The 11,055-nt window shown below is 46.7% G+C and overlaps 1 protein-coding gene across 1 annotated transcript; it reads left to right on the top strand.

The window, feature by feature from the left end:
* The first annotated feature begins 7,808 nt into the window (after positions 1–7,808).
* On the top strand, positions 7,809–10,833 carry vgll3 (vestigial-like family member 3). The gene is made up of 4 exons (XM_076040288.1): positions 7,809–8,385; positions 9,066–9,423; positions 9,581–10,111; positions 10,230–10,833. The coding sequence occupies exons 1-4, from the start codon at positions 8,227–8,229 to the stop codon at positions 10,271–10,273; spliced, it is 1,092 nt and encodes a 363-aa protein (XP_075896403.1). The 5' UTR covers positions 7,809–8,226; the 3' UTR covers positions 10,274–10,833.
* Positions 10,834–11,055: the final 222 nt, after the last annotated feature.

Here is an 11,055-nt window from a genome sequence, read left to right as displayed (position 1 = left end):
ACACACACACACACACACTGGGTGGAAAAAAGGAGACGTTCATGTGTGAAATGAGATCTCTTCACAATCAGTGGGAGTCGGAGCCATAAAGCACATCGAGCTTTTCAGCTTTAAGGTATCATCCGACAAGATCGCACAAATCCTCTCTTCTGATGACCGTGGAGTTTTTCCTCCTAACTGCTCTTTCCATTCTTCTCCGCAGAGCGACCACAGGGGGACACTGGCAGACTGGCAGCGGGGACTCCTTTCCTTTGCCTTTATATTTCACTTTTTTTTTAAAAAAAAAGTTAGTTGACGTCTTTCTCTTGAAATATTTTATTTCTTGAGCTGTTTGTGCATGTCCAACAATTTTAAGAAGAAAAAATTCCATGAAAATATCCTAGTTTGTTTTCAAAGGTCCGTCACACATTAAAGAAAAAATACATCTCTTGTATATTCCCCAAATCGCAAACTTGTCTTTTTTTCATTTCCACTAGAATATCAACAAGGCCTCCCTGCACCCTCTTAGAATGCAAATCTCATTCCCTGAGTGTAAATCCCAAATCATAAAACAGCAAAACATATGAATATGTTGCAACCTGCGTCTGAGTCTCTGACAAGCAAGTGTAGGCTGAAATATGCTTGTGTGTGCACGCGGTGCGAGATGAGGGTTTTTGATGGGAGGCTCGGGATAGCGGCAGCACTTCCTCTCTCTGATGGATGGATACTGGGCCACTACGCAGATGGAGAGAGAGAGAGAGAGAGAGAGAAAGAGAGAAGCACCGGGGGGCCTAAAGGAAGAGAGGAGACGGGGGTGCGTTCACAGGGCGTACGAGAGAGGAGAACCAAAGTCAGCCGAGCAGATAAAGCCTGAAGGAGATGTTAATCATTGTAGTTACAGGGTCTGAGATCACACACACACACACAAAAAAATCTTAATTCAAACACATATTTAATTTGCCTGAAGAGTCAGATGCCCGACAAAAGAGACACACTTCCACACACTTCCACTCACAGAATTTTTTAACTCAAGGTAAAAAACATTTGCTGGAGATGCACTCAGTTTGGCCTTTTTGATCAGTTACTAAATGTATTTGTAAAAGCGGGGCAAAGAATTTGGGACATATGGAAAGCTGCAGGCAGCTGAGGAGATGGAGGGATGGGATGGTGGGAAGCAGGAAGACGGGACTGCAGCGGCAGCAGGGGGGAGGAAGGGGAGGGGGGGGAGGAGGAGGAGGAGGAGGAGGGGGCCGGGACTTTGGGATGGTCTAATAAATCGAGCGAGTGTCTCCACTCCTCTCTGCCCGTGGGACGAATCAAGTCGCGCTCACCAGCGCAGCACAGCATCAGGGAATTGTGGGTAATAAGAGATTATTCTCCCCCATAGTGTTTGCTCATCATCACTGCTGCTCGCAAACCGCCCTCCCCCGACTTCTCCCCCCAGAGAAGCGCATGTAACCTCCACACAGGAAGCAGGAAGTGGATTCAGCATTTATATGCAGGTGTGCAGTTAGATGCACAAACATGTTTTCAGAGTAAAGTCAGACTGCGAGGTCCTATTGTTTGACTCCACGTGACAATTTTGGTTGTCAGTTGTACCCGCACACACACACAGACACACACACACAGACACACACTGTTCCTTTTTTTTTATGTCCACAGGTCCTTTTGCCTGAGGCGGGACAATCTGTCTGAGGGGAGATCCCACCAGGACCACGCATGCAGAACACTCTGTCTCCCCCCCCCCCCCCCCCCACACACACACACCTCACTCCGTGGTCCTCCTCTGCCCCGGAGCCAGGCCGGGGCCAGAGGAAGCGTGGCTCTGGTTCCCAGCAGGGGGACGCAACGCAGAATCACCGCCAGCACGAGGGAATTAGAGTCATTACAGCTGGAAGGGCAACGGAGGACGAGTCCTTCACTCGGCCCACGTGAGAGCAGGTTTGGAAAAGTTGTGTGAGGGCAGAAAGTGGGAAGCTTCAGATGATTGATGTAGACATGTTTCCATCATTACTATATAGAGTATGGAGGTATAGCATTTACACATACAAAATACAAAAAAAGACAACCAAAAAAAAAAAAATTAGACTCACACGTTAAAATGTTTCTGAAGCCTGTTGTTTTGGCCCAATTCATAGAAACATTTTGTGCCATGACACGTTTCTTGGGTTGCAATTGAAAGGTTTTTAAAGAGTTTGTTAAGTATTATAAGGGTTCAGCTTCTTTTGAGAATAAAGATGTGCATGTTTTAAAGCAAGCAAGCTTCTCGATGTTTTTGTGAAAGAACACACTGCGCATACTTTTCATTATTCTTTGGCGCAATACCTGGAAGAAAACTTGAAATCTTTCCATTTTTACTCATAAATTGGCCCAACGCGTGAAAACGTGACAGGAAAACACGCCATTAAGCCTGCGCTGCTGTTGCAGTCAGAGATAATGTGGAAATTATCTCCGTTCCCCCACATGTGCGCAGCAAAAGCGGACATCAAACTTTCTCACTCGGGGGGGAATAATAAAGGCGATAGGCGCGCACGAGGAATTTGTGCATTAATTTCACACGTGTCAGAAGTGTGAACCCAAATGTCCTCCAAATTTATTTTGTCTCCAATTGGTTCCTTTTTTTTCCTCGCCACTTTATTGGACATTTAATCCGTGTCCACCTTTTTGAAAAACTGCTCTGACCCTCACCACAGCCGCCTCTACCCCCTCCATCAACACCAGCCGCTCTTTGAGCCTCCATCATCTCATTAACTCCTGCCGGGCAGCCGGGGCCAGTCCCCTTTATCTTGACACTGGCGGAAAATGGGCTGGAAACCGAAGGACGGGCCCAGTAATTATCTGCTCTTTCAGCGAGGTCAGCGTGGCGACTGCGAGGGAAACGCATTCCCGAGACCGCCGAGCCGGCGGACGGACGGCGTCTCAAGCGCGATCGCCGGCGAGGACGCACCCCTGCGCAGTCTTGTCTCTGCAATTAAAATGCTCATTTCCATTTGGGAAGTGCACAGCAGCAGACAATTAAAGCTGAAAGTGTGAGATTGGGAAGATAATGAAAAGGCGCCGGCATTCTGCTTTTGTCTGGCGGGGGGAAAAAAACACTTTTAAATACTTTTACCCCATTTGGTTCCCCCGTGGAAACTCACTTACACCTACAAATGACTGTCATTTTGCACGTTAAGAAGTGAACTGGTGTTACGGTGCAAAGGATTCTGTATGTTGTTTCATGTTTGGGATGGTTGAATTACTTCCATTTATATTGTGTACGAGGCTCATTTTTATTGTCACTTAATAATTAATGATGATTCAAAAATTGCTTGTATTGCATCACACCATAGACTCGAGGATGCACTAATGACTCTTTAATTAGGCTGTTGTGTATTCACTCCTCCCCCATCCCAGCACAGAGTGGACAAATTCCTCTGAATATCCAGGCAGGTATTCAGGAGCCTTGATGGCTTTCATTTCTCTCCATATCTATTTGGCTTTATGAGAGACTTTTGAGGCCCGTTTCTAATTGAAATTAACAGCATGACACTTCTTTAATCTTGTCTACGCATAGAAGAGCATTTTTTTAAGAATTGTTACAATGATGTGAACAAAAGCAACAAATCCCTCCACACACAAATTTGAACTACTGGATTAATGCAGCACGTTTGGAGGCTGTCAGAGGTGATGAGACCTGCAAGCTTCAGGACTCAACATGAACTTGTTAAATGGTATTTCTGTTTGATTTCAAGCAGTTTGGCAGCTCCTCTACATGTCTTCTTGTACAGGATTGTGAGCACCAAGATGTAAGGAAACCTGGACACTGTCTGCATGAAGAAGAAAGACCTTGCACGTTTCTAATCCTGACCCTCATCAGGTCGTCGGAGAACCAGCTGTGGCAGGTGAGCGCTCCCCCAGACTCTCCCCTGGGCAGATGTGTTAAATGCATAAAAACTCATGATGCTGCAACCTGACTAATGTGAGACATTATCAGCACTTCAGCATCGTTTCACACCTGCTTCATCACAGATCGCACCGTCAGGCTGCAGGAGGTTTGTGTCGGTTTGTTTCATTCAACAAAAGACATTTATTTACCTTGCACGGTCAAAACTGCCTTCTGCTGGATTTACACAGTGACCACAACTAGATTTCTTTCCCCTTTGCCTCTTCCGTGCTCTTCAATCCGTTATTACTATGAAAATGCCAGAAATCGGATAACAAGCAACAACTCAGACCTGAAAAAGAAATCCAGCTATCTTCAAACTTTAACTGTTTCCCATGTGATTTCTTCTCCCAATGAGACAATTACAGTGACTCTCTGAAAGCGCGGCCAAAAGCTTCTCAAGGTTCCTCAGTAAGGTGTTTGCGAGTCCTTTGATTCCTTTAGATCTCAAATCCTGGAGGTGGCCTCCATTCTTCTGAGGCTTCTGCAGCAGCCAGAAGTGCAGACAATTCCCCAACTCCGCTGAAATTTCTCTCCCCCTCTCTCCTCCTCCCCCACCCTCCCCAAACATCCACTAATAATCATCTGGGCGCCTCATTAAGGAGCAGAGTGGCTGAGGCACAGGCTGCTCCAGATGTTTGGTGATAAAAGCCCTGAGGTCCAGCGTCTGCGTCGGGGAACTCATGTGTGTGTGTCTTCTGTCTGTGTCTTTTGAAACATGCGCTATCAAGTGTGCGTGATATCGTGTGTGTGTGTGTGTGTGAGAGAGAGAGAGTGAGAGAGCGTGTGTCGGGGTGTGTGCATATGACACCACTATTAATCTGTATGTTTGGATACTTGCTGTGCTGTCTTTAGGCAGCGCTGAGAGTGCCCCACTGCCCCACTTCCAAAGAAAGTTCCAACACTCACTACAGTAAAAAAAAAAAAAAAAAAGCAAGGGGGCGGGGAGCTAACTCTGCGTTCTCTGCACTCTTTTGCCATCAATCCCTTTGTCTGCTTGTCTGTTGTCATAGCGAGCTGCCTGTCAGGTCAAGACGAGCAGGTGGCAGCAGGAATTTGAATGATTTATGAGAATGAATATGATTAACATCCTCTTCGCTGTTTCTCAACTTTGTTGTCACTTCCCCCTTTTTAAAGTCCTTCTCCACTTTTATCAGTTTTTCAAATGTCGCCAGCTGGTTTGGCTGCTCTTTACTGACCATTTTACTGATTCTGGTTTCATACTTCAGATGAAAGGACAGATTTTCATTTGTCTTCCTCAGCTTTTCGTGCAGCTCGGTGGGCGGGCAGAGTGTCTGCCCTGAGACTGAGAGGTTGTGGGTTCGATCCCCGACTATAAAAATGGTACCCGCGGCGATGCCTCCCTGCTTGGCACTCAGTATTCAGGGTTGGACTTGGGGTGTTCGACCATCCACTGATTCACTGCTGCTGCACACGGCTCCCTCAGGGAATGATGGGTCAAATGCGGAGGAGGAATTTCCTTCCTTTCCATCCTATGGGATGCGACAATCACTGGGACTTTAATTTTAAACCTGCTCTTTGGTAAGTGATCACAAAACTGTCTTTAGATTCCACAATTACGCACGGGTTGTTTTTACTCCTTGAACTGCTTCAATTTTGCTTTAATGCTAAAACTGATAACATGAACACTGTGCAAACAGTGCACATTGGCCGTCAGCCGTGCAGGCCGGACAGACAGACAGACACATGCATGAGAAGATGCTGAGCAGCTTGAGGCTGTCAGGCGAGAACATCTGCCCCGAAGTCCTCAAACCAGTTTTCTGCTCATGATGCAAACATGGAGCGGGGCGTTGCTCCCCAGCACGTCTTGTCACAGTGATACAGAGCTGAAAAAAACCCTGCTGGCAGGAGTTGACGGTCACGGGGAGTGTGGAGCGAAGCCAACATCCAGGCCTCGGGAGAGTTTAACCTACCTGCAGGCTTATACGAGGGTAAAGACAGTTTAAATTGCAGATTGAACATTAACACGCAAACTACGCAGTCACATTTTGCCCCACCACCCCAGAACATGATTTTAATAAATGGTTAAACATAATCTGCTGTGTTACGACTGGATGCCTCTGTGCTCTCACACCTGTTTTCAATGGTGACTGATGACCTGATATGTTGACACAGGTGTGTTGGCGCAGGGAGCCATATATAAACACAGAATGAATGTGGACCCTGGTTGAAAAGGGTTCTGCTCCCTTTTTTTTTTTTTTTTTGAAAACTTTGTATGCTGTATGGTTTACATTGCTGTTACAATGTGACTATGCTATATAATGTGAAGCCTTTTTTTTTGATTGGCTGCAATAATGACAAAATGAGACCGAGTGCAGTTTTCTCTAGCATTTATTATTTATTTCCAAAGTCACTAATTAGTTTTCTAAGGCATTGTTGCTACTCATACAACAGCATTCTCAAATCAAAATATAAAAATAAGTTTTCAATTTATTTTCTATAGAAAACGGTGGGCGGGAGGATGTGAACCTGTGTTTGCTAGTTTCAATCAAGGCACTGAGAGTCCTCAGGTTTCTGCTGCATCCACCAGCCCAGCAGATTAGTTCCTTTTCTTTGCTTCAGGACAATTACCTTTGAGTTTGAGGGGGGTACACGATGCCCTTTAGAGCATTTCCATTTCCCATTCAGCGTGGGAGGACTGTTGACTCAAACGGCCAATGTTCTCCCTCTGCCCATCTCTCATTTCATCTGCCCAGCTCAATGATGGATACTTTTTTTTTCTTCCTTTTAACAAAAGTTTATAATTGGACTCATGGTCTGACTCATATGTGCTGTACGGATCTAAACAAGTGAGGAACAAGTCTTCTGGATGAATTTGGAAGGAGTGTCACGTCGGCTGCCTCACCAATAGGTGGCAGCAAACAGCACAAAGCAGCCCAGCAGGTCGGTGATTCCAGGATTACTGCACATCAGCTCTCATTGTGAGGCAGGAACATGGCTGAATGGAGAAAAGACACCTTTTTTCTCCATGTCTGTGTAATGTCACACATCATTTACTGCCTCATGCGTTTAGCCTGCTTTCCAATTAGAGTAGTATGAAGAAAAAGTCATTATCAGGTCTGCGTGATGCAATTGCCAGAGGAGTTGACGAAAATGACTACATCACTGTCGGACTGTAGACTGCAGACACTGTCACTGTGTCGCTGTGCTTTAATGGAGTGCATATGGCAACAATTAGCTGTCCGTCGATGGCCCTCATTTCAGGCCCGCAGGTCAGCTACCAGCTATCTGGTCCCACACAGTGCTCCATAACGGCAAATCCAGGGCAAAATCAGTATATTTCCTATGTTGGCACTCTGAATTAGTTTTGACTTTTGGTGTAATAATCATGATCAATCGCAGTAAAATGTTGTAAATTAAAAAACTATTTTTTGTTCATCTCTGACAACACTTTTGAGAACACATTCATGTAGTGTAGCAAGTTTAGTTTTGACTGACTCACCTGTAGCAGAATTGGTCATCTAGGACATTGGAGCTTCTGCTGCCAGCAAAAAAATAATTATCCACAATCGTATCATCAAATTAATAATATTAACATTTCTTTGTGTCAGACTCCTGGTCCCATTTCCCAAGGTCATCCCAGTTCGTGTTCAATGGTCAGTCTGAACTATTAATAATGGCTCGGCTCGGCCCAGAGTAACATTTTGTAACCTTTGTCCTCCCCCCAAAATCCAAGGTGCCCTACAGGGTTCTGTTTGCGCTTTTAAACATGTCCCACAATGCATCTGCAGCAGCAGACGTGCGTCGAGAACACTTTTATGAATGAGTGAATACGCTTGCACCAACACCCTCGCGGCCGGTGCTGGTGCCGTGCACAGCTCCGCGGCTCCGTCGCACGCAGGCCCTTCCCCGGTGGGCGTGCGTAAACGGCCCCAGCCCTCTTCTAAATATAACCGCTCTCCAAAAACGAAAGAGTGAGACGGTAGGAAAGGAATCCTCCTCCAATCAGAAGCGCTCCGAAAAAAACCCAAAACTTGGCAAACAAAACTCTTTTTTCTTCTTCTTATTCTCCTCCTCCTCTTCCTCTAACCCCCCTCTTCCTCTGTAGGATACAGTTTGTCACATATCGTCTTGAACCATTTCGTGGCCCCTGCTGGTGCCGGCGAAACGCGCAGCGGGAGGCGCATTGTGCGCATGCAAACTGGGCGACATGGCCATTGTGCGCCTTTGGGCATATATGGAGGCACCGGCGGCTGAGAGGGAAGAGCCCGTCTGAAGCCTCGGGAGTGGCCGTGTCGTGCGCGCTTCCCCAATACTCCGAACTGTCGGCCAGCACGAGCCCCGCACTCTGTCCCGGCGCTATGAGTTGCCTGGATGTGATGTACCATCAGAGCTATGGAGCGCACTACCTCCCGGCAGCCGCGTACAAGGCGACCTACTACAACCACCACCAGCAGCAGCAGCAGCAGCACCATCAGCAGCAGCAGCAGCAGCAGCAGCAGCAGCAGCAACAACAACAGGTGAGATCTGCGTCACGCGCCTTCTTCATTTCTATTTTATTTTGAAAAGAGACGCGTGTTTTTCTGGTTTTGACTTTTAGAATGGTCTGACTTTTTAAATGATAGAACAAGTAAAAGTGTGGTGGAAAAGTTTTGCACTTTGTTTCTCCGTCGATATAAGCTGTCAAAATTAAGACTTTATTTTGAAATACAACTTTTTTTTCCTTTCTGGTCCAACTTTCCCAAACGTTGTTTTTCCTCCCTCTCTTATTGTGCGCCAATACAAGCAGCTCTCAACTTTTACTTTTTGCGTTTTCAATGATCAAATTCCACTCCGGGGCTCGTCATTCACGGCAGGTCATGCGTGATGACACAGAACTATTAATCGTGTGGTCAAACTGTGATGTAATGACAGCCAGCTAGTCACTCACTCAGGAATGTGGATGAGGCACATTGAGCCTCACACAAAGTTGGAATGCAGCCTGGGAAAAAAGAGGAGCATTTTCACACCACCACAAAAAAAGCCACTGTATGATTTTGATTGGTGGAGAAATGCGTTTTTATCTTAAGTGTTGGTCAAATCGTTAAAGGATGATTGATAAAAAATAACAACGCGCCTTGGTTTAATTCATTTTACCGGAAAATCTACATGATTCAATCATACAATCATACAATGAAGTTCTGTCTTTTCCTTCCTTCAGAGACGACTGAGTGTTTACAGTAAGATGCAGGAGTGTATTGAGCAGCAGCAGCAGCAGCAGCAGCAAGCAGTGGGAAGAGGGATGCTGCCCAGGGATCAGGCCCTCCGACAAGGTCTTGCATCCCAGTCAGGCCGGAGGTCGACGTCCGACCCGGAGCTGAAGGACGGCCCTCAGCCAGCAGAGACAGAGTACCTGGGCTCCCGCTGCGTTCTCTTCACTTATTTCCACGGGGACATCAGCGACGTTGTGGACGAGCACTTCTCCAGGGCTCTCAGTCAGTCCAGCACCTTCGGCAGCGGGACCAAAACATTGAAAGTGACCCAGCCGTCGGCCTCGGCTAACGCCGGCTTGTGGAAAGGTGAGTCGAGGAGTTGAACATAAATGATCGTAAACTGACATCTTTGTATTTTGTAGTTTTTTTTCTTTTTTTTTCGCTCTAATTTCCGAAAAATACAAATTATTTTCATTGTTGTCATGGTGTGTCTAAAAAGTCTGATGTGACCTGCTTGTTTCAGATGGCCCGTCGCTCTCTGATGTTCAGAGCAGCTCAGCGTGGAGCAGCTCCTATTCGCCCCAGGCCGCGTCCTGCCTCGGGCCCGTCCCGGTCCACCCAGACTTCACCTCCAGCCCTGTTTCCTTCAACCATCCGGACGGAGCTCTCTGGGCCGACCACGTGCTCTCTCAGGGCAACCTGCCGCCTCCGGGGACCATCCCCGACACCTGGACCTACGGGCTGAACCCGCAGAACTCCAGCGGCTACCCCAACGTCTACCACCCTCACATCCACACCCGCCACCCCCACCATCCCCACCACCACCACCCCATGCTCCACTCGTATCCCGCCCACAGCACCGCAGCGTTGGACCACAGGTTCAGTCCCCTGCTGCTGCCCACCGTCAGGAACCAAACCCAGCAGACTGCCAGCGCGGGAAGCTCTCCGCTCAGCGAGGGGGTGAAGTCGGAGGCAGACACCAGCAGCGTCACGGCTACCTCCGTTGCCTGGAGCCCATCGCCCCTCCAGGGTTCTATGGAGGTGTATGACACAGGTAGATAGAAGCGAAGTAACTCAGTGAGCACATGAACTTCCAAGAGTTTAGCTTCTGGTGTGTTTTAACTGCACAAGAACAAATTAAAACTCCATCTTCATTTGTGTCTGCCCTGCAGCTCTTGATCACCAGACCAAAGCAAAGACATCAGTTTGGTTCTAACTGATGCTCTGGAGACGAAGATGGACTATCAATCCACATTAAAAAAAACAAAAAAACATTCTGTAGCTTTAGCAGTGTGTGGCTGCAACACCAGCACTGTACTTTGAAGATGGAAGGCTTTACTGGACTCCAGACAATGACCTTTGCACTGTCCGCACCACTTCATGGATTTAAGCGAGAGTGTCGGGATGAAGGTGAATGAAGTGTGTCGACTACTACTAGCTTTATGGAAGGGAGGCGTCTTCTTCTTTTCTGTCTGAAACAAAGTTCCTTTGTCATGCAATGTGAGACCAAGTGGTTCTGTTTCAAGAGCTTCATTTTGATCCACAGTTTGTTTGTGTACAGTGAATGTGTGCCTGTCGCCGTTAGTGCGTTTATTTCGTTTTTGTGCAGGTCGTGTGCGTATGTGCGTGCGTGTGTGTGTGTGTGTGTGTGCAGCTTCGCTGAATGCCCTCTGCCAAAATGTGTGCCCATTATGACTATTTTACCTTTTTCAGAGGGTTGATTTATGTACTTTTCATTACTGGATGTTCAAGTAATAAATTGATAAATGTAGCAAATTTTTTGTTTTGTTTTGTTTTCAAAAAAACATTTTCTACCAAAATACACCAAAGCAGAGTCTTCTGATTCTGGGTTGGCTCACACTTCCAATTTAAAGAACAAAAAAGTGTCCCTTATTTAAATCTGGTCTCCTGGTATTTTTCCCCAGTCTGACTTTTTCATGTGGAAATAATGCAACATGGTGCGGGGCATTATTTAGACGATGACTGTGACACAGATAG

Source organism: Nelusetta ayraudi, unplaced genomic scaffold (genome assembly GCF_046127955.1).
Source record: "Nelusetta ayraudi isolate G7.1 ecotype Tasmania unplaced genomic scaffold, CSIRO-AGI_Nayr_v1 ptg000060l, whole genome shotgun sequence".
NCBI classification, from domain to species: domain Eukaryota; kingdom Metazoa; phylum Chordata; class Actinopteri; order Tetraodontiformes; family Monacanthidae; genus Nelusetta; species Nelusetta ayraudi.
This window is presented reverse-complemented; position numbering and strand designations above follow the sequence as displayed.

Bases quoted from the DNA above. Each gene is read 5' to 3' on its own strand.
- vgll3 (XM_076040288.1), top strand. From the start codon at position 8,227: ATGAGTTGCCTGGATGTGATGTACCATCAGAGCTATGGAGCGCACTAC. The intron at 9,424-9,580 runs GTGAGTCGAGGA...TGCTTGTTTCAG, and splicing joins TAACGCCGGCTTGTGGAAAG to ATGGCCCGTCGCTCTCTGAT. The intron at 10,112-10,229 runs GTAGATAGAAGC...TCTGCCCTGCAG, and splicing joins TATGGAGGTGTATGACACAG to CTCTTGATCACCAGACCAAA.